The following is a 24418-nucleotide window of genomic DNA, read 5'->3' on the forward strand; positions in this document are numbered from 1 at the left end:
TTGGAAGCAAGAAATAAAGTAGTTTCCCCCGACATCAATCTGCAGTTCTTGAAGAATAGGCGCACGTGCTCGTGGAAATAAGTTCGTAGACTCTTCCAAGTTTGCTTCCAATCATTCGAGCGCATAAAAGGCAGCCTCAAGAGAGAATCGAGGGGATTCCAACTATTCCAACCGCTTTAACACCCTGGGGGTTCAAAACACGCAAAGCTTTTCTACGTTCTCTTACTGAGTCCCCGAAGCGGTGATGTCTCACCGCTGTTTTTGCATGATAATAGAACTTAGCGGGTTCATTGGATTCTGCAGGCGAAATGAGTCGAGCACGCCGTTCCACATCGCGGTGTATAGGGACGCATTGTTCTGCCTTGTTTGATGAGACCCGTCGATTGTGCGCTGCTCTTGAATGAATGAACAAGACGAACAATGAACAAGACGTTCTGCCAACATGTGAAAGCGGTGGTCCCTTGGTACAATAACGATGTAGGGGCTTTGACAGATTATCGACGCAGTGTTAATGACAAAACGAAAACAAGTGGTTTAGGAAGCAGCAGTGTTTAAGGAAAATGTACGTCGCTGTCCGTGATTTCGTGTTTATTAAAAGCCGGAAGAAGGTTGTCGGCGCACGGAATGATTCTTGGGAATTCATTTCATTTTTAATCATGTGAACCTAAAGAGGCTTTTGTTGGAGCGTTACCACTTCGGGCGTAATTGCTACCTGATTTCATGAGTGAATTTATGTGATATTATAATAAATTCAGTCTAATATAATACTTTTCGGTAGAATTAGATTTATTTAGTTTTTGTCACGATTCAGAGGTCGAAAGTGATGTAGACTGATGGTGAAGCTTTGGATGAAGCTGAAGGTTTCATACAATTTTGTTTTAATATAACCATTATTCAGCTGAATTTAATCAAAATCAGCACTTTTGCTTCACTTTAAGAAAGAACACATTGAAAAGGAAAACAATGCAAAGAGGAATTATACATTCTTTTGTTTTTGTTTTACTTTTACTATCTAATCAAACCTCAGCAACTTGCAAGAAGAACAAGAAGAATGCCAAGCGCCCGAATGATAAATCAGAAAAAAAAATCTTACAACTGTTCGAATATTTCAGTATTTATTTTTAGTGCCGACGAACAGCAGAGCCTATTAAAAAAAGAAATTGTGAACAAGATATTCCTGTAGCAGTCAGCGCATGTCACCGCTTAGTGACAGTAGGCAGCTTATCTGAAACAACGTCAGGCTGATCCGAGCAAAAACAACATGATAGTTAGAAATACTGGATATCAATATCTCTGCAACAACGTGAGATAATAGTCCGCTATACATTACGCTCTCAGTATATACTGCTTTGAAAAAACAAGACATAAAGAGAATGGCAAATTCTACGTACTATAGACTGTGACCTTGACGACTTTGCTCAGTCCTTGCCCTATACCATTAGACGCCTGACATAGGAAGTATCCAGCATCATCTTCCTTTGCGCCGTTGATGCCCAAAGACCCATTTTCGAACACCTGAACATGGGCGCTGCTCACGATTGGCTTAAAGTCACGTGGGGCATCTCCTAACGAACGAGTTGAAAAATACTTCTTGGAGAAAGTTCTTGAGATCAATGTCAAACAAAAGGTAACGCTGAAATTTTGCAACGTCAGCCACAGTTGGCCAATTCATACTTACCCTCAGCTTTCGTCCATCTGACTCTAGGCAACGGAAATCCATCAGCCTCACAGTCGATGACCACGTTCTTGCCCTTCACAACGGAAGTTTCCGTGGGCTCGATCACCCATTGAGGAGGAACTGCGAATGAAATCCAATCCAATCCAATCCAATCCAATATCCAATCTAATCTACACCAATCGGAAAGGCATAAAAACGAGTGTAGTTACCATGGATCACCATCGTAGTGGAATAACTGACGGTGCCGGCGTCATTTGAAGCGACGCACGTGTAATTCCCACGGTACTCAAGACGCACAGACTTGAAGTGTAGCGTAGACGAGTAGTCGGCCACAGTGGAGACAAGTATCCCGCGTGTTTGAGGATTGGCAGGTCCGATAGGCTCACCGTCTCTGTACCACGTGATGTTGATGGGCATGTCGCCGCTACTGACGGTGCACATGACCGAGGCTCTTTGACCTTCCCGAATGGATGGTGGGTAGCTGAATGGCTCGATGGTCGGCTTAACTGGAGAAAAAACGGCACGACGGGTTCTTACACGCCTAGGAGCACAGCTTTGATGAAGTGTACCTTTAACGTTAACGTATACGTTGTTCTCAGCGCTGTGGCCTTCAGCGTCTTTGGCAACGCACGTGTACGGTCCCTCGTCTGTTGCTCTCTCGACGTGGTGAACTTCTAGTGTCCCATTGTCATGAACCTTTTGTCTGTGGTTGTAGGGGAGCTTTACACCAGCTGCAGCGAATGCATAGTGTCATACTCAATATTACGTCGTGGTCTGAACGAGAACAGTGCGATCCGTATTGTATTCTATTTTACCTCTTTCCCACGCTATCGACTCGAGGGGATACCCGGCCACAGGACATCGAAGACGGAGAACCTCTCCAGCTAAAACCGTAAGGTTACGCATAGGTCGGACAACAGGGCGCCCTGCAATGGTTGGTTTGCGGAAATGGGACGTAATGAGCGCAACATGTCGACAAGATAGTAGTGCAACACACATTCATGTATTCCTATCAGTACAAGATCAGTACAACCACTATTATTCGCTTGAAGCCTGATTCTAAGCCTGTCTTTGTGTCCGTTCATGTCGGTAGGTTAAGTATAGAAGCCTTGTAAGCCGCCGTAGCGCAGGCTGACCCTTCCCTCCTGTTTTTGTTTCATAATAAACGTATATCCCCTACACACTTGTCTTAATGGTTTACTTGCCTTCCTTTTGACCCTATTTTTACGCACTCGAAACAATCAGAAACACGCTCTGGTATCATCTACACCGATATGTTGCACGCCTATTGTTCATTTTCCCAAGGTTCACACTTGTATTGCACAAGATAGAGTTCTTCAGTGGCTTGTGGACATGATGTATTCCGTTCGTCAACCTTGCGAGACCCACACACCAAACTCGCTTGATCTTCAAAATAATCAACTAGTAATCTACAAGCTCTACCTACTGGTAGTCGTACGTGTCAGTGCTCAAGGCGCAGTTACTATAGGCTGCCACTTTTCAGTGATGGCCCGTTGGCACGATGACTTGCAATTGCACATGCACCGTAACCATTTCGGTAAAGTATCAAACACTCATCTACCGAACAGGCCTCATCACTAATCAACTTGATGAGATGGTCTTAAGGAAACGGTCTTCAGTCTACAAGTGTTATCTGAATGTGCTAGCATCATTATAGCAGCCTTCTATAGGCACATGCGTTTACCAAGAAAATACACACCTGGTACGTTGATTCGAGCGGAGTGCACCACAGCTCCAACGCCGTTGTTGGCTGTGCAGCGGTACTCGCCCCCGTCTTGAACCTCGATGACAGAGAAGTTAAGGTAGCTGACGACAACGCCAAACTGCGTGACGTAGTCTCCAAAGCGAACCCTGTGTGTTTCGGGGACCGGGGCGTCATCTAAGGCCCACGTGATCTGGGGCAGAGGACTACCGGAAGCGGAACACTTCAGAGACAGTCGACGTCCTGGTTCCACTGTCTCTGTGTGGAACGTCTCACGAAGTTCTGGAAGATCCTCTGCGGGAAACAAGGTACCGGTATCCATCAATGACTATGACTGCTGGATATGCAGTGCGTTTTCTTGCGTATTAGTACTAAACGACTTCGGACTTCATCGTCATCTTCGCCTTAGTACTTAACGAATAAGAACATGCAGGATAGGCAGTCACGGCTTAGATATGAGTGCGCATATTACAAAGATCTGAGGCGTCAGTAGGCGAGGGGAGGGTTACGTCATGTGATTTCTCGAACTTCTACTAACTGCGTTTGGTATCGTAGAACGTAGCGCTGTGGATGAGCGCGTAGGGAAAGCGCCAGTGACGTGGTATGACCACTTTAAATATAACTGAGTCTAGCCTTCTCCAGGAGGAAGAACTCTGACGAAAATACTAGCATTTTGAGGAGGGGGGGGGGAAATTTAATCTAAAAACTCTGACGAATTAATTAGCCAACATGGTAGTGAAGAAAAATTTGCGTGACGTGATAAGAGCGTCGCTGCACACATCCAATGTTCCCCTTCCCGTTCTGGTATGGCGGTTTGAGCCAATAAATGAGTTCATTAGTTTAAATAACGGTGGTGCTACTGATGCTCACCTGCTAAGGAAAGTTCAAACGTCGCCTGCGCGACGTCCTCGTCGTTCGTAGCGAAGCATTGGTACATCCCCTTGTCCTCCTTCTGCACTGAACGTATCGTGAGCGTGTCCGAAGACGTCATCGGCACGCGATCGCCGTGATGCAGTTGACGTCCGTTTAGTGTCCATACTACGGCATTCACAGGATGTCCAGTTACCGAACACTTGATGTTCAGCGCTTGTCCCACATGAGCCTGCTGGCGTGTTGGCTGGATGCTTACGGCCAACGGCTCTGTCATCAAGTGAAATAATGTGTTAGATGATTATTTACTACCGCTGGCATTTGGTAGTTTTTGTAAACACCGTGACTAATAGAAGAAGAAATTAGTTAAGATACTATCGCAATTCGAGGCTAGCATGTAATACGCTGGTTCTCGTCGCCAGTGAACACCGAAATCTACGAGTATTACCATCTTCACTGACCATACGAGGAAATGAAGACCTCTAAATGCAATAAAATCTGAGACTGGAAACCTTTTAGTCATCCGTACACGTTGCTTCAGTTATTACGTATAACAAGATACATAGTTCTCATTCCTCAACAAATTTCAGTGCGTTTCACCGCTTTTTAGTCAAAATAAGAATGCAAGAAAGTGGTTCCTTTCTGGTGCATGTTGTGAGTGTGGCAGAGAATGCGTGCAGGAGTGCTGATCCAACACACTTCGTTTCTGTAACGTACTTCCACCTACCGACGACTTGTCAGCGTCGTTGTTGTCACGTCACAGGAGAACAAAGAGGTGGTAATGTATGTTCGCGATTTTCTTTAAAAAATTGACTCGCCCTCATGTTAGCCGCAAGGAGCGGTACCACGTTAAATTGTCGACTGATCTCTTTCATTGATATGGGAAATGTATTACGCTTTTATACACTATGAAAAATAAACTTCACCGCATATCACGCTCCTAGCCAACCATAATCCCGCCTTTTTTTGTACCACTTGTGCAGTACATAATTGGACAAAAAATGCGTACGCCCCGCCCTTTCCACAAATCAAGAGTGATAGAGGTGTCACTCTGTACAACGGTTGGCCTTCAGTGTGCCCTGTGGTGAAGCTTTGTTTTAAGAGGGTACACACATACTATACACACACCTGTAACTTTTATTAACCTCATGTATTATTATTAATATTCAATTACGTAGGAGCGACAGGTAGCGCTACTTGAACCACGTGCTCTCCGTCAAGGTACCTGCCATCCAATCATTCGATACAGGTACATCATATCATACACCGGAGAGGAGGTGCGCATGTTGAAGAGAGACTATAGCAAACCTTACCAGTAATAATCACGTCAGTGACAGCCCGGTCTTCTCCGGCGCTGTTGGCTGCGACACACGTCAATTTCCCCGCATCTCGAGAGGAGAGTTTTCGAATGAACAGTACTCCATCCAGTTGACTGGTTCGCTGGTCCAGGAAAACCGGGGCCCCGTCGCTGCGTTGCCATCGGTAACGGGGCGGGGGAGAGCCATGAGCCGCGCAGGGAAGCGACATAGCTGAACCAGCTGTGGCAGTGATCCTCGTGCGAGAGTGCACGATGCGAGGCACAAGGCTGCTGTGGGAATCTGGAAAACGGTATTGTAGCAGTGATAACGATGACTTGTCACAACCTTTGCGAATATTTTTTTTATTTCGTCTTAGCACTGCGAAGCGACTGTGGCTATGACGTGTGTGCAGTACTGAGACCTGGTACTGGTCTGCAGTACAGTATACCCCGGGTAGGGAGTGACTTTTTCGGGTTAAATGCCTTTCTTAGATTCGGGGGGTAAACATCGGGCGCTATTTTTAAATCTGTAATTCGGGGAGAAATCGGGCGATAATTGCGCCTTCGGGTGTTATCGGCTATTTTTGTTTCTCCTCTTGTATATTAAGTCCTTCCTAATCTCTCTTTTTTTGTTTTTTTGCGGGATCGTGACTTTCCAGCGGCAATCTCCGAAGGCATAGACAGTGTTGACACACATGGGTGTATTGCTGGTAACGTAAGTGACCCATTCTTATATGTGTTACACGTGGCGACCTTTGTTCGTCTTCAGTGGAAACGTCACTTGAAGATTTCATAGTGACTGGGGAGAAATCGGGTTTAACCCGAATTGGTCGGAGGTCAGTTCGGGGGGGAGTAACCGGGCGGAATCGGGTTTAACACGAAAATGTCACTCCCTAAGTATACGCTACTGATCATCCGTGAACGTGCAGATATCACTAGAAATTGTTCGGAATGAGCACTTTATGTTTAGCCAGTTAATCTTCGTACTGGCCGTAAAAATTATTTTTCCGGTAGTTAATTATGAGCCACTGCTATAAAGCTCCCTGTAGCGTAATCAACAGTCAGACAGGCCTGCGAGAACCATTTCCAAGCTTTCGTCGAGATACAGTTTCATTTGCTTTCGACACGAGCCTAAACTGTCTATGTTGGCACCGTATACTTTCGGACCACTGTGGAATAAGAGCGCGTTTCGTTTATTGGAGAGCGTTTTCCAGCTCAAATTTCACCTAACTCAATTACATGACAGTGCAGAGTAGTTCACGCTCGAAACCATTGCTTTCATGTTCCCGAGGGAAGCACAAAAACTTCTCAACTTGAACAACGCACCGGTAATTTTGATGCAAGAAATGCTTTCGCGTACGAGGCTCTTGAGTTAAAGTGCTTTCCGTCCATTTTGCTTACGCGAAGTTAGCATAAAGAGTTCGTGCGACATAAATGCTGTAAGCAGTTACACATACTCGAGGTTGTACTTTGAAGTATTCTACATATTTGAAACTCGATGTGTCGAGCATACTTGAAACAGCTGGAAGCTGAGCATATTGGACTATTTGACACAGTTTGAAGCTCCGCATGGTGAGCAGTCTTCCATACCCCAAACTGTGCAAGTCGAGCTCTCCCGCATTTTTAGAAGCGCGTTTGTCGAGCTAACTTTAGTACGTGATGCTGTATACAGACAGAATAATTCGTAGTACTTAGAATAGTGTGTAATTAACTCTCTCCACCCAAGCTGCATGGAAGCTGTGTGTGTATGTTTTTTTTTATAAAAGTCAATGGTTATTATAAAGGTGAAGTAGTTCTCAGGTGGAACCGATGAACGTGTTACCTGCTGTTGTTCGTGCGTATGTTTTATTGAACTGGGCGTGATGTGAAAAAAAAAAAGTACACAGAAAGGAAAACGGCGACGAGAACTTCGCCATGTAATTCGGTCTAGCAATTCTTTATCCATATCGCTCAAAGTAGCCTTTATGACTCACCTACATGTGTGATACGTTCAATAAAGATTCTAATTCATTTTCTCGTTGTCTCAATTGATGATGAATATGACGAAGAATGATGAGATAATACAGACACTTCCAGCGTCCTCTTATTCTCGGTTGGAGTTGCCACATCCATTTTCTTCGGTCACACGTACGTGTACTGCTGTCATGCAAGTCTGATTTTCATCTAAGCTCATTCACTCCACGCCACGGGTGTTTCTCGGTGGAACGACAGCTGTTAAGTGTCGTTGATTCACACAAGAAGTGAGTCATTTGAATGATTCGTCGGTTAAGGTCAAGGAACTTCTCGGAACAAGGATGGTTTAAGTGGCGACTGAACACTTTAAGCGTTTAAATAAGTTCAAAGAAGTTCAAGGAGAGCAGCTTCGTGTGAACTGTCGCTAAAAAAAGAAACGGACCTCGACATCGAAGAGCAAGTATACTGTTCCGGCACGCTTGCGTACGCAACTGCGACACCGGAATAGTTTTGCATATTCAATGGTTCGATTACTTTGTATTCAGAACGTTGTACGACCATTTTAGTAGTAGAAACTTCGCTTCGGAAGGAAACCAGGAGAGAAAAAGAAAAAAGACCTATCTTAACACTTACACACAGTAAGATGTTTCGAGCTCGAAAGCTGTCTGAAGCATGTGGATCGATATAGATGCCTTCAAAAAATAAATAAAAAACATCGTTTTAGAATTGTTATGTGTTATTCCTATGTTATCACCGTGATGGAGCTTTCCCAGCAGTCGTCGGCATGGTTACCCCTGAAGGCGGCCCAGGACGCATAGTAACTCCCCATTTCTCTCACTCGTCCTTGATGTCCTACCTGCATCTGTCCATGCCCGTATACTACTCTTAACTGTGTAGGCAGGATAAAAAGAAGGAGGGGGATCTCAATATATCTTTCATTTGTCAGCATTCGCGATTTGTCTCAAATTTATCAGCCTTCTATATAAGACAATTCCACGAAAGGGGGGGGGGATATACATTTATTAAAAGTGCCAGACCAACGTCGGCATGCTATTCCATTAAAAAAGCCTTCTCTACGTCATATCGCTTTGCGTTTCACTTTATACCACGAGACCCGCTTCCTCTATATTTCCCCATCTACGCTCGTGCAGGAACAGCTTGTGAGCGCCCGCAGTGCGACAAAATTAATCCAGCCTTTGGAATGGAGGTCATCATCGCCTCGGCGAGATTATGACACACATATCGAGCTCATCCTTTTAATTAACGTCTGACTCGCAATCATTGCCGCACTCATACCATTTGCTGGGAACATTCTCAAACGTCGCAGACCCATCTCCGCCACCTTTTGGCGAATGCTCGAAAATCTGCGACTATTAACGCGGGAAGGCCGCTTATGACTTCGTGGATCGTCGGCGTCTCTGCAATGCGAATTCCGTCGTTATGGTTATGGGATTGGAAAACGAGTTTTGCTCTTTCCAGTTTCTTCCTGACGGTTCTGTAAAGAACTGACAGTAATGCGGCGATTACGTGATATAAATATGCGGATAAGGCATCATCTCCTTGAGTTTACTAGAACAAACACAAACGACACAACGGGAGGAACAGAAAAGTGTGAGCTTTACATGGTTCCCACTGGTCCTTGAAGCCCTTGAATAACCCGGAATTCGAAAATACTGTTTTCAAGGTCGGAAAAACCCTGGAATTTTTCAGAGTCCCTGCAAAGCTTTGATTTTGCATTTTTTCTGATCCTCGTGGAGCCGCAGTGTAAATTCTGCGTATCCAGAGTCGTAACCATAACCAGTCGGAAACCACAGGAGTTAGCAATCATTGCAATCAAGGCAAATCAATCAGTAGGAACCAGAAGTGCGAGAAATGAAAAGCGCCCTTCGTCGTACTCTATTCAGCCTTTCTTTCTATCCTGTGATCTTTAATATTCAGGAACCCTCAGTCACGTTTGTGAACGGATCACTACTGTGCCGTTCCCATGTATTATGTCGTGTGACACCTGTCCCTTATAAATATATATATTTTTTGTGAAATATTGAACTGTTGGCTGTAAGCCATGTTTTTACATCCAAGGACAGTGGCGGCCGAGCCTTGAAAGGCAGGGAAGGATGACGGATGTATTTTGGTTACCGTTTCCATTTTCGTTACTGCTATATTTTCGTTTCCGTTATTTGTTTCTGATACCGGCCTTTCAATTTCGTTTCCGTTACTGTTTCCGGTAATGGAACGGTTGTTACAGAGCTGCGGGAGGACATCCCGTCCGGCTCTATCAGCACCCTGCTTTGCCCAAGTGCTGTTCCGGTGTCACGCGTACACACTACACAAGTAATTTTACATCGTTGGGATGCGCACATGTTGCAAGATAAAAAAAAGATATGTAGGAACATGTTTTCAGTCTTCAGTCACTCGGAGTCCAGCAACTCAAGACGGCCGTAACTTTCATCCAATGTCGCATTTATAAGCGGACGCTCTGAATAGTAAATAATACTGCCATGGTCACAGTGAAAAGAAAAGAAGTACAAGATAAGTAACTAAAAATCATAGGCTGGCATCCTCGTGCTATGATGGAGTATAGTCATGTGTTGATATGTCATGGAGTTATGAAGACTGAGGCGTGGTAAGTGAGGGATGCACTCTCGAGATCCAATTTGCGCTTTCTTCCCGTGCTCTCGAGTTGTATTTTGAGCTTTGCAGGGAATGGAGTCATCAAAATACAAAAGCAAAAAATGAAAAGTCACTCAAATGTCATCGCACAACAGGAATAGCCATTACCCGAATTCAATACCGGACGATAAATTCGTTTCCGTTTCTGTTTCCCGTAATGGAGGACCGTGGTATGCGTTTCCGTTTCCGTTATCGTTACCATCTCCAATTTCGGTAATATACCGTTTCTGTTTCCGCTACCGTTACTCTTCCCTGTTGAAAGGTCCTCGAAAGACCCTCGAATTTTTGTTTCAACATTAAGTGAGAACCACTGCTTTGTCATTTCCCTCAAACTCAAGGAAATGTTACCTTATTCGCATCTAGAGCAGCTTGCTTGCATTCTACTTTTATGTTCAGCGACGTGAATATGGTTTGGAGGCAGATTCTGAAAACAAATGAAGTGTAGCTGTGCGACCAGATCTGTCAGTTATCTCCCCTACATCACAGTTCTAATGGAGAATAATCTAGAATCTCTAGACGGATCTAAAGTGCGAGGCAAAGTAAAAAAGTTTCCGCAATCCAATTTTTATTTGCATAATACTAGAGACGTCATACAACCCATTTTATAACGTAGTCCCCCTGCGTCCTGTCAAAATAAACAGATCCCCCCTCCCCCTCTGTGTCCGCGTTTGACACGTGCGCTCTGGCGCTTTCAACAATGCATGGATGCCACGGGGGAAGAAAAAGTCTGGTGACTGACTGGCATGCATCGCCCTTTCACGTCGTCGCCTGTATCGAGCTCCACTCCGCCGAGAGCCCCTTTGAAGGGTCCGGACCAGTGAAATACTGGAAAAAGATCAAAATGCGTTTAAATCTACTGAATTTTTTTGCTGAAGCGTGGTTTTACCTAGCGAACTCCAATTCACGTTTGCTGGCACTAGTCGTATCGTAGTCTGCGTACAAGCGGGAAAATCATGTCGTTCGTGCACACAAATCCCCTAAATAAGGCAGTCACCTTGAAAAAAAAAGCGAGTGATGCCCAAGTAAAAGAATTGATAGCGAATACATTGCAGATGTATGCATATATTCCACAGGACACCACGTAATATAGCAAACATGAAGACAAGTTCGGACGAGCTTATGTTTGCGGCGTTAGGAAGTTTCCTGCTTGCTGTATTCAAGCACGTGCGTGGAATGGATATTTTCTGAGTTCAACCACAGGAAAACGAAACAAGCTTTCGACAGAGACTATCCCTGGACTTCTGCACACCAAGCGACAGACAGGTGACAAGAACTGCTCTTCACTATGAACGCTGACTTAGTAGAAATTATACTTCGGCCCCCATCGACACTTTCTACCATGGTTTACGATTGCGTTTCCTCTCGCTCAGCGTGTTTATGTATCATAAGGGCCACCAGCTGAGTTGCGGAGGAGCCTTTTGCCCTTTTCTTTTCGAATAAATTTGTTTTTAATACATCTACTGAGTTCTACTGAATCTTCTGGTGCTGACCTCCTGAATTTCCGCCCATGTGATCCGGCAACACTGGTCCAAACAGATGAAAATCGCTGGTTGCGAACTCGTGTGAGTATGACGAATGCGGAATGCACTCGAAACGCAGACTTCTGATTTTCTCCGCTGTCATAAGTGCTGTGTGGGAGCGCGCATTGTCGTGGTAGTGGTCGTGCTGCAGCAACACACCATAACTGAGCAAACCGCGACGCTGCGACCTGACTGGAGGCTTCAAGTGATGCTCACGCAGGTCACAGTTTGACACAGTGAGTCCCCTAGCCATCTAAGACCGTGACCATGAGCTCGTCCACAGTTCGAGCTGCCAGGAGATTTTTTTCTTGGTGATGCAGTGTGCCCCCACTTCTTGCTTGTTCGCTTGGTCTCGGGCTGGGCGTAATGGATCCAGCATTAATCACGGGTGACAATGCGTCGAAGAGAAGCATCCCTCTCGACTTGATAGCGTCGCAGTACCGTCTAGCAAGTATCCACATGTCGCTCCTTAGGTTCAGGGGAAAGTTGATTTACTGCCCACCTGGCAGATGCTTTGTGGTACTGCAGAATGTTGCGAATGGTATGGTGCGCAGAGCCGTGACTAATGTTCAATTCTTCAGCGACTTCATCGATAGTGACACTGGCTTCCGTGTATGAGCCGTTCGATTCCATACATTCTGTTCCGCGTCGTCGAAGTGTGTGTCGGGCCCACTAGATTATAACGAACATATCATAGGCACCCCTTCCAAGCGCCGCATTTGGAAGCTAGCGGTGGCGCTACGCATCCGCCCGGTTATTGCTTCCTCAACTTCTGCAATACTTTGTACTTCAGCTTACTTTAGTATTTTTGTACAAGCGGTGGATGTCCCACGGAAGATGTTTCATTTTAAAGTTAATTATCATCATCCTACGGGGTTTCATAGGAGCTGTTGCTGTCGTCTGCTACGGTAGTCGTACGTTCGCTTCAAATTTCCATTGTCCAATCATGATATAGATCATGCGGGCCGATGAGTAGCGCCCCTACCGGATCGTGCGGACGGGCTCCTCATAGGGCTTGCCGATTATGACACGGTCGCTATAATCTAGTAGGTTGTGGTCGGGCCTGAGCATGGCGCGTCCGTCAAACTTTACACTCCACTTTTGAACTTTTTGTGCGACTCGTACACCTGCCGAAGTGACACACTGTCAGCGTGATTGTCATCATCAACTCACATGCCCATCGTCAATGTGCGTAAGTGACGCAACCGTAGTACCGGCGCTGCGCCACGTTGTCGTCGATCCTCTGCACCGAAAAACGGATGTAGTTCCGTATCGGGACCACTGGCTTTTCTTAAAACAATAAAAACAAAAATAAAACGCTTTCACGTAAAAGAGGAACTAATTAGCAACGAAATTATACAGGAATGACCCTCGTATATTGCGTGAAACGTATAAAAATTAAATTTTATAGCCCGTTTCGTGAAGGCGATCCGCCATCTTTACTGAGGACCTTCTGACCTAAGCGGTGGCACAGTCTCATGCCCGCACAGCCTAGTGCGTGCCTGCGGGGGGCAGACCCCCCCCCCCCCCCCACCAATCTGTCAAATCGAAACTGACCCAACCTCACTGAAGTGAGCGGATTAACCCAACTCAACGACCCTACCTTCTGCAAGATAGCAAGTTTCGAATTTGGTAGGCTTAGCATTCCCGTGTTCTTCCTGCGCTTGAAGTGCATCAGATGGGGTTGTTGAAATGAATATAAAAAAAGTTATACTCCATAGAATTTTATAATTCCTACACTTTTAGATTCAGTATATGACCTTCTTTCACTTCTATGCAATATTTACCTTCGAAACGCTTTCACTAATTTTTAAAAACGAGTGGTCCCGATACGGAACTACACCCCGAAAAACAGACCACGGAACGCTTCTCCTCCTGGTGCATGCTAACAAGGCTGAAGCACAAGTTCAACATAAGAGAAGTCACCGGGAACGAGAGTAGCAGGAAGGGACGTTATACTACAGCCAGCGAGATTAACAGGAGGTGACGTCATATCATAGCCGCGAGGCAAGCTGCCAGAACCCTGGACTAACCTCATTTGGTATAACTACAATATAAGACCAGGGAAATACGTTCATTGGTGATGCGTAGCACCCCGAATTGATGCCCTTCAGGATCTAGCGCCTTCTGCTTGTCTCACCGCTAATCTCGTTCCCGATGGCTTCCCTTGTGTCGAACTTGTGCAATCCTATACTAGCCATAATTAAAAACGCTAAAACCCTCAATGCCGGGAAGCTAAAATAAACGACATAAACACAGAGCACTGGTCAGTGTTCTGTGTTTGTGTCGTTTATTTTATCTCCCCGGCACTGGGGTTCGTAACGTTTTTAATTATGGCTAGTATAGGATTGCACAAGTTCGACACAAGGGAAGCCATCGGGAACGAGATTAGCGGTGAGACAAGCAGAAGGCGCTAGATCCTGAAGGGCATCAATTCGGGGTGCTACGCATCACCAATGAACGTATTTTCCTGGTCTTATATTGTAGTTATACCAAATGAGGTTAGTCCAGGGTTCTGGCAGCTTGCCTCGCGGCTATGATATGACGTCACCTCCTGTTAATCTCGTTGGCTGTAGTGTGACGTCCACTGGGGTTCGTAACGTTTTTAATTATGGGCTAGCGAACCGCTCAATTTTAATCATTTTTGTCTATAGTAGCCGCTATAGTAATTCTTTGCTAACAAGGGGACGGCCTTATTGAAAGTGCCGTGGTCACATGACATTTCCCATCAAACCGCCGAGACGGCGTGCACAGCCCCCTGTAGTGGCGGGCCAGAACACATTTGCAGCGTAGCAGTCTATCAAGTAAGATATGCCCAAAACACGCCTTTGCTCCATTGGATGTTGAACGCGTACCGTCTTATCATGGCGTACGCGAAACGGTAGCGAACGATGCACTAAAGCTCTCTATGTAGGTCAGGTGTATAGGGATGACTTGCTGTTGTCTTATCAGTGAAGTGCTTCACCAGGGGCAATACCCTACGAAAGTACTTCTCTGCGCATGAGAGAAAGAAAAGGTTGGAAAAAGCACGTGACAAAGCGTCTGTCCAGTCAGAAAGCAGCAATAAGGGGGTATTCGCAGACAGGCCATAACACGATGGCGAAAAAGGTGAAGCAAAGTGATGGTGGTGGTGGAGGTGGTGCTGGCGAAAGGGCTCGCCGTTGTCGGCCTCACCGAGGTGGGCGCCCTGGGGGAGTGTGTGTCCTGGGCCGACTTCTAAGGGAACTGTGCCGACACACGTCTGAAGGCGTCTGAGGAAAACCCAGGAAAAACCCCAGACAGCACAGCCGGCACCGGGATTCGAACCCGGGTACCTCCCAGTCCCGACGTGACATGGCCAGCACGCTAACCACCGAAGCAACGTGGACCTCACGTGCAGTTGTTGTGGTACCTTATTTGAGAGCGATCCAATGAGACTGTTCTACGTGCACGAGGGGAAAGGAAAAATCTGAGGGACTGCGCGAAAGGGCGACCTACTTTCATAGCGTATTACTACGTCCTGAAGTTATATTCAACCTTTCACTGAAGCCACGAAGAAGGAATCATGATACACAAATCGCTTTCTATACAAATGTAGGAGTGGAATTTTAAAGACTTTATAAAGATTTGGGATTTAAGAATGTATTCTCAAGTTGAGTTAAACGTCCTGCATACAAAGACACGAACTCAAAGTCTATGAGATGAAATCAAGTTATACGAGGCTCAGACCAATAGACGTTGTCTCCATTCATCACGAATGCACTTTCTGTGTGTCCAGACAAAACAGCATCCAACTCGCATCTCACGTCCGAAAGCACCCGTTCAACGCCATTTAAATTCATGAACCGGCTCCATGACGCGCAGACCAAGCTCTAAAAACACGCTATCTACAAAACAACGTCAATTTAACTCGTTCGTCCGTCGTATCGCTGGGGGCCATCGGCGACGCACCATTGGTTGCAGCTGGCTCCCGGAATGTCTTCATTGATTGGAATAAATGTGATTAGCAGCGCCCTCTGGAAAGCTTTCAACCGTGGCGCTTTGCAGTTTTACTAGCAACCATTCGCCGCCTGCCAAGTCATTTGCATAAATTAACTGCTCGTATAGTGACAGGATGCTTTTCTTTCTGTTAGCCTCCATGTTTACGACACATAGCAACAGTGCGGGAGAATCGGGGATTCAATATGAGGATTGGCGGATTGAAGCGCAAGGTGTGCTCCAGGTATGCCGCGTAGAAAAATAATTACTCGTTACTCATTACTCTGAAAATAGGTACCGAACGTAAACGGTGCAAGCACCGCGATGCTTCTGTGACCGGTGTAGAGACGGGGACGGATGTGGAGAGGACGGCATGAAGGGCTGGGGAGACAGGGAGGTAAGACCGCGTCGTGAGCCTGCGTGATGGTATCTGGACACTTTCGGATTAGCCACCAGAGGTGATTTTTGAAAACACTCGGTCACGCCTCTGGTGGTGGAAGGAAGAAAAGTGAAGACGAAAGAAGACGAAGGAAGAAAAGTGACGGTAGAGACAGGGAGAATTCCTGCTCTAGATTAAGTAAGAAAAATGACAATAAGAAAAGTAGAAACAGGTAAAAAATCTTTTCGATAGGAATCACTAATAGAGAACACTTGTCTACTATCAGGTAAGAATAAAAAATTACAGGACGGTTACGACTCGTGTAACCCGAAATTCAGCGTGAGCTGTGCATGTGGTGAAATGAGGCCGAATGAAAGTGTGTAGACAAAGTTATTTAAGCGTGATGAGTATTGATTTGTGGTCGCTGAAATGGTTGGCGAAGTGAGTGGTGCCCTGAACAAGGGGGCTGTTCCGGAACAGCAAGTCCATACATGGGCCATAGTTTTGGGTTGGCGAATGTCGGTAGACAGCGTAAGGTCCAGTTGTTCGGATATATCACTTAGGAAAGTGGTGTTCACTGCCTGATCACGACTGGGCGCGATGTGATCTTGGATGAGTGCGAACGGGATATTACCTACACGTCTTACCGTTAACTGAAACTATTTTTTTTTTCGAACTCTATAAATGTCCTTACCATCAGGGCCCCTTCCCGTACATACATGCAAGACAAGAAAAAGGAAGGAGAGAAGAAGGAACTGCGAAGTAATTTCGTCACCACAATTTATTGAAGCACATATCTCGCTCAATTTTTCCGCTCATTATACATCGTATGATTCCTTTTTTTTTTACCGGCATTCCTTTCTTACGTCGTCGCGCGCGCACACTTTTTCATGAGACCCCCTTCGGAGCCAGAAAAGTTGATCCCTTTTTCCTCCGGCACTTCTAATCTAGAACAGTGTTGCACGTTTCACATTCGGAGCGAGACACACGGGCCAAAATGACTTGCCGGCTGCCGCGCTTCGATAAGCTGCAACGCGGTCGTCCCCGTAATAACTCAGGGGCTTCCGGGGCACGACACCGCCGGGCTGCCGAGAGATTTAACGGCACGTGATTGCGTATATGTGTAACGTGGCCGGGGGACGTGCATTAGAAAAGCACCTTGCCAAAAGGTGTCGGGGAGAATGCGTAAATTGCTCAGGAAAAAATATAGGATTGCATCATTCAAGAGACAATCTTCTTTCTTCATATGCCGTCTTCTCATCGTAATAAGCTTCATTGGCCTGCAGGGCTACAGTTACGCTACCAGCAGACAGTAACGTTTGTAGAAAGGACGTCAAATTGTCGAACAATATCAGATATTTGGGGAAAGAAATATAAAACGGCAAAGGGGCAGGCGAGCTGGTTAGTTTCGATGTTTCATTACCGGCACCATGATATATAGACTAGGAACAAATTTGTCCGCACTGTGTCTAATTTTGGCTCCAATTTCAGGGTGCCAGAGATGGCAATAAATATGTTATACGCGTTTGCTATCACCGTGGCTATGGGCGCTGTACAGACGTGAGCAGATGAAGATAGGACAACAGGAGGCAGTGCGAGACAAGGGGGTTTGATACGCGTCCTGGGCAGACTTCAGGGGAAACTATGCCGACATCTGTCCGGAAAGTGTATCGGAAAACTGACGAAAAACCTCAGATGGCACAACCGGTGCCGGTATCCGAAAACGGGTCAGTTCCCGCTCTCATAGAAAGCCAAGGCGCTTGCCTCTAGTGCAATTGCCTCTAGTGTTTTGCAGTCTATTTCTTCCACCAGGTTGTCCGCTATCACGCATCATTTCAGAACATCATAGCGTTCACAACTCCTTGCCATCCTTATACCCGAGAAACGTCATCACATAACCCCACTGTCCATCCCGTAGCACCATGACACAATTTCTCTTCCCACCTCAAACAGCAGCTATATGAAGTACCCGCTTCCCTCTCAACACGCCCCATCCACGTGGGGGACATCAGAACAGCATGTCGTAGAGTCTCCAAGAGCACTCGCGTTATGCTTCCCTTGGCCCTGCACGTATTGGTGGGGATGCGCGGGCAGATCACTCAAACACACGGTGGCACGAAAACAGGCGAACTAATCTGCTAATTATCAGCGGCGGCCCTCATGGGACTTGGCTAGCAATCGCCGGACCCTCATGGTTGGCGAGTTTGCAATGATTACGACGAAGCCCCAGGCTCCCCGCGGACCGACTCTCTAATTACAACGACGTTCTCCAACCCCTGGATGCTATCTGGCGGGTCTAGAATTTGATTATCGGGAGGACAGACTCGTGCGATACACGACCGACTCAAGTGTAGCGCTTCAGAAGGGTTGTGAGGTGGCTTCAGCGTGACGAAGGTTTAAGAAGCGGCGCTGATTGGTTCACAAGGTGTGACCCGCGATACTGGTTTGAGGTGGTAGAGAGGGGATACGGACGTTTGGCGCTGCTGAAGGTATACGAAGGGAAGGATGCGGCGAGCGAAGCGGTATTCGGTGACGTATACGCCTTCTTCCTGCCTCCGCGCGTCCGTGTTAAGAAAAAAACCAATGTAAAAATTCAATTGAATCAAAATTATTTTCCTTACAGAGTTCGAACAAATAAACTGTAAAATCAATTGTACGAAATAAAAAAAGGAACACACATATGGGTAGGACCCACTATGGTTTTGAGAGTGTTTATTATTTAGCACTCACTCGACAGGAGTATTGACTATCATGAACGGAACTCAAATTTGCTCCCTCAAAATTTGGTTTGAGTGGGTCAAACTTGCTTATGCTGCTACATGTATCACGTGTGGAAACACAATGCATTCGACGCATAAGCGACAAGGCGGATAATTTTCTCTTCAGAATTTCCAGGGTGTCTACTAAACTGTAGCCTTCAAATTCCCTGACTTTTTCAGGTTTTCACAGACTATTTCAAGCGAATTCCCTGACGAAAACAAAAGGGAACTTGGTGCCTGCTGCTACGTTTTGATACATATCCCTCATAAAACAGATCATTTATTGAGGAAGTGCCCTACTTTTGTGACCACTCAACAGCCAACCACTCAACTACTCGCGATTCATTGCGCATTGTGACGGCACTTATCTGCGATTTTCCCTGACTTCAACTCCTTTTTCAGAAATTCCCTGACAATCCCATGACTTTTCCAGTCACATCAAAATTCCCTGAGAATTCCCTGTTTTCCAGGTTGGTAGACACCCTGATTTCACTACACGAGGTATTTTACTGTACCCCTGTGTCTACATCAATACAGAAAGAAATACGCCGAAGCTCCGTGTAGTTGCACGCTAAGCTTTATACGCACATAAAACACGCTTTACACAGTGAACGCAATTTCCAGTCAGATTATTCCACAAATATGACGCTCATATACGTACACAGAATTCATCGTGCGCTCTCAACACGCGAAACCACACAACCTCTCCGCTCAGTTCGAAGAGGAATCTCTGAAAGTGTAAGTAACACTTCAAACAACTCAGAAGCACGTCGAAAGATGTGAAACACCAACACCAAAGTTCGCATAACTTGTAAAAGTCGAGCGTGTCATCTAACTCGCGTATACCCACATCAATTCCCTGGAAGGCATCACGCACACGCGTGCAGATTTGGAATAGCGTACACATCCATTCGTCAATTAAACTCTACCTGGGAGCCTCCCCCAGAAGTGTCCTCAATGCTGAAAGCATATTTGACATCGCATTCAAACTCTCATTCTAATGCAACCATTAAATTCTTCAACTCCAGCGGCAAGTACACTTAGGCATAGGGTTTAAGTGTAGGCGTAGCTGTCGGATCCACGCAATGCCGGCATTCATCTGCGCGCGCCTGAAGATGCTTCGGGCTACAATTATGGAAAGGTTCGAGGAGTCAGTTGTGATACAGTTTACGGTGCGAGGTCGTTACAGGGACTTTGAGCGTCGCAGTGAAGTTCGGACGCTGTTGCTAAGGGCCAGGATTACGGAATTGGTGCAGTTTCTCGAAGCGTCTGACGATCCCATGTAGTTTTTGGGTTAGATAATTTGAAAGTGCGCGAAGGTGTGTTCCGGGTACGTGTCAAAGCGTGTTCCTTTCAAGAGGGCAGTGAAATAGTAGTTCTTCTATTTCTATTGTTGTTGCTCTTCCTGCGAAGGGACATCATTACATTATTATATATGGAATCTGTACTGCTCGTGCACGAACTTAGCAATATTATTCACTACTCGCGTTAATACTTGAATAGGGCTGTCTGGAATAGTAGTTTTAAAATTGAAGTGGATACGAAGCGAATAAGTATATAACCGAACCAGATACACATACAGCACGTACATAACGCGAGATATGTGCACAGGGATCGTCGTATAAAGCTAGTGCTGTATGGAGCACTGCCCGTTAGGCTATATTTTAGCCAGTCGGCAGGCACCAATGCCAAAATAAAAGCTCAATCAATCAATCCATCAAAGCTGCGCTGTTTCATATCCTCTCTTCCGTCGTTTTTTGGGCTTACGAGTGCATCTTCGGAACCATTGGAATATATTCGGTTTCGGAGAGAAGTCGCGTCGATTACAAATTCAACACGCAATTATCCGCTTCGGTATTCGAAAAATCCGGATATTCACACAGCCCTACAACTTGAGGGCGCCACAAGCTCTGAAGGCGATTCGGTCCTGGTAAATCTCTGGAGTCACCTCCGCCATCCTCTACTTCGAGCTTTATCACGAGCTCTGCTTTCACTAATGCTGCTTTGGCGCAGCCTTGTCTCATTCCCAAACACAACCACCAGTCCATCACACATAACCGACTGTGCCAACGTGGACCTTGCACCTTCCTGCAGTGAGGGTCAAGATATCGGATTTTCAAAGCAGGAGAGATGTCCCTTCCCTTGTCCTTCGACAGATTAGCCTCGATTTGCTCGAGAGTTCGGCGCACAGACTTCAAGTTTTCATTGATGCCTCAATTACGCCGTCTGCCGCTTCCTGTGGATTTGTGATTCCGGCATTGGATGTTGAAAGATCTGTCGCCTGTCGCACGTCAGCTTCAGTTGCTGGGCTGTACAGGATGCATATTAAATTTCATCGCGGCTCAGCCGAATAGCTGTCGCTGGTTCATTTGACTGAGCAGTGACTCAAAATGTGGTTTGGAGGCTCTGGCCTCTATGTTTGTTGCGAGAACTCTGAACCTGTGGTGCAAGATGTACTGCAGATGCATGAGATTGCGGCGTCAGCGGGGCATGACATACTGTTCCAGCGGATCCTTATTCACTGTAGCATCGCAGGAAACGAGGCTGTGGATGCTGCTGCACGCCGACCTGCTTGGTCACCACGGTGCGGTCAGCTGAGGCCCATTTACTTCACCAACAGTGACGCGACCTGTGTTATTCACAGGCTCAGACAACCAATGCTCACCACTTCCTTAGCGTCTACATCTGCACAGTCGCCGCTATTATACAGGGTTGACCCTGAGCATCGATTCCACGCGCCACCATCCCTCCCTCGCCCTGCTGCATCCCTTGTGCATAGGCTTCGACTGAACTTCCCGTATAGCACTCGCTTGCTATACACAAACTGGGCAAGTGTGCTTCCCCAACTGAGGCCAATGTGGGGCCATAGAAGGCTCAGAACGCATCCTCCTAGACTCTTCGAACTGCGCCGACAGTCGCAGGGCCCTAGAAGTGAGTTTGGCTCGTCTGGATGTCCGCTCTTTCAACGCTGCAAAAAGTTTAGATCCTTGGCCAGCACACTATACGTAGCGGTTGCATTTCGGGCATGTTGCAGTGTCTTGAACCAACCAAGTTATCAGTGTTTTGTACCTTGTGACTTCTATCGGTTAGGACTACGAGTCTATTGCGTCTTTACGTGTACGATGTACCTTGAGATTGTAATCTACAACTGTGACACTGTATGTTGTGACTCACACTGTGGCCTTTGTCATCTTTCACCAACGGAACTCTTCCTCTTACAATACACAAATAATACACATACGCGAATACACAAATGAAGTATCGTGAATACACCTCTCATCAGGACCATTTAATGAAGAATCTACCTCCCGTGTATAATCTGCCCTCGGAAAGTTGCAGCTTTGGCACTGTCTTCCTTACCTTACGACCGTGCATGAAGCCGCATAAGTTCAGACTCCAAGACCAAGACCACACTACGTCCCCTGTAGCTACATACCAATTCAATATAGCTATTCATAAACCTATTCTTCGCATCTGCATTCTGCATCCGGTGATGTGCGTGGCTCAAAAAACACCCGCAGACACAACGGCCGTTATATACACAAACGGGTGACTGTTGATCACAGTGGATGCAGCAAACTTCAGCGAAATACCTTCTCGCTGCACGTTATGCACCCGGGCACTAAAAGCACCTGCCGCCAAAAACACCTCCCAGCTATTTCCTCTCTACGGGTGACACGGATTAGCTTTCACCCAGCGTCGAGTATCTCCTAGCACGCAAAGAGAAAGAAAGAAAAAGAAAGGAAGACTGCGTTACTGATGCGAATCCTATCTAGCTCCACTTTAGGCAGCAATTTAATTCACAAGCGCCTAACAAGATTAGGTCATATATCACGTTGCGCATAAGGGACAGTTGACAAGTTAAGCTTCCCCCGCAAGGGGACGCTGTACTTCGTTTATTCTGGGCCATCATCACGGTCGCAGACAACGGGAAGTAATCACATTACATTGCATGAAAAACTATCTGTATGTATGCAAATGTGTCTTCCTCTCGCGCTACATTCTTCCGCGCATGACGACGGCGGGGAGATTTAGCTTCCGGCTCGTGCTTATGAGGCTGCGTTGTCGCTCATGGTTTAGTTTCGCTTTTCTCATGTCTCGCCTTCTAATTTCGAAGCTTTCGCTGAGCGGACGTGCTGGAAGAGTCTGACAGCTCGCTGTTTTGATGCTGTATTACTGCGTCCAAGCAAGTTGCTGAGAGCAGGGTTTGTATGGAGCGTTGATAGGGTTGAACAATCAGCTATTGTTGTTGTTTTGCGAAAATGTAATTAAGCGGAGGGGCTGACCGAGAGTATTTATACTGGGCCACGTTGTCATGTCGTATACACGCCCTGGAACAATGTTTTTGTCATGTTATTCGCGTTTATTGCTTCTTGCTTGGGTTGCAGAATGGGGTCACCCATTCCATTCCAACTCCATTCCGAGGAATTGTGATAATTCCATTGCTTTCAACTCCTCGGAATGGAAAGGTGTGGTCAATTCCCATTCCTGGGATTGCTCGGCAACCGCATTCTGTTCAATTCCATCAATAATCAACAATTAAAAAAAGTGAAAAAAGAAAAGAAAGAAGAAGGACCGGTAACTTGTACTGGCTAGAGGGTCTCACGAGTGCCTTCGTTCCATCCGGAACGATGTTCCGTTACAATGATTCACTGTGAACGGGCGTATCACGCAAGCGCAACGGTAAGCGCAGCAGTGGGAATCACACTTTAGGGGAGTTTGGCATTACACACACTCTTAAAAACGAACTTCACCTCATAGCACGCTCCTAGCCAACCATCATCCCGAATGACATCCCTTCTCGTCCCTGATTTGTTGAGAACGGGAGGCGGACGCCTTTTTGTACCAATTATGTTCATAAGCGGTACAAAAAGGGCGTACGCCTCCCGTTTTCAACAAATCAGGGACGAGAACGATGTCATTCGGGATGATGGTTGGCTAGGAGCGTACTATGAGGTGAAGTTCGGAAACACACAATTCCCTTAGAAGTCGGCCCAGGACGCACATTCCCACAGGGAGTAAGTCGTGACCTTGCCCACATCTGTGAGTCCGACAACGGCGAGCCCTTTCACCATCACCACCACCATCGGAAGAAGAAAGACGAGGTGGGGAAAGGTCATATATACAGTGAACCCTCGTTAATATGACCCGATAATCTGACATACGCGCTTTACGACCATACTCCTGGGCAACAATGCAGTGAAACCCCTGCAAATCCCCCCGTTAATATGACAATTCCGCATTATGACCAAAATTTTCGGGAACGACCATGGTCATAGTAACGAGGGTTCACTGTATATACAGTATATTACTGTGTGATATGAGCATATACTATACCTTCAGGAACAGTCACGCAAAGCATTTCCTTTGGGAAGTGCGCATTTCCTGTTGAAATTACTTTGCAAGAGTGCTCGCAGCGGAGGCGACCTCTCACAGCTCCCTCTAGCCTGCGTTAGGATTGTTGTGACGTCAGATCGCGCGAACACTTTTATTGGCTACCGAGGCTCGTCTGCTCTCCATCGCACGCGAGACGGGCGGCGCCAAATGCAACCGCAAAAGGAAAGAGGGTCGCCGACCTTACTATTGGGAGCCTGATGTGACGTCACGGACTA

The 24418-nt window shown here is 46.3% G+C and overlaps 1 protein-coding gene across 2 annotated transcripts in view; it reads right to left on the bottom strand.

The window, feature by feature from the left end:
- Positions 1–24418, bottom strand: part of LOC135394112 (cell adhesion molecule Dscam1-like) — a 281899-nt gene that overhangs the window by 25766 nt on the left and 231715 nt on the right. For both annotated transcript variants that reach the window (XM_064624627.1, XM_064624626.1), the window contains exons 5-12: positions 5585–5869; positions 4272–4541; positions 3399–3695; positions 2494–2604; positions 2248–2409; positions 1888–2184; positions 1679–1798; positions 1392–1565 (exon numbers count right to left, since the gene is read on the bottom strand). In XM_064624627.1, coding sequence (XP_064480697.1) covers positions 1392–1565; positions 1679–1798; positions 1888–2184; positions 2248–2409; positions 2494–2604; positions 3399–3695; positions 4272–4541; positions 5585–5869 — 1716 coding nt within the window. The remainder of the gene's footprint in view (positions 1–1391; positions 1566–1678; positions 1799–1887; positions 2185–2247; positions 2410–2493; positions 2605–3398; positions 3696–4271; positions 4542–5584; positions 5870–24418) is intronic.

Source organism: Ornithodoros turicata, chromosome 5 (assembly GCF_037126465.1).
Source record: "Ornithodoros turicata isolate Travis chromosome 5, ASM3712646v1, whole genome shotgun sequence".
Taxonomy (NCBI): domain Eukaryota; kingdom Metazoa; phylum Arthropoda; class Arachnida; order Ixodida; family Argasidae; genus Ornithodoros; species Ornithodoros turicata.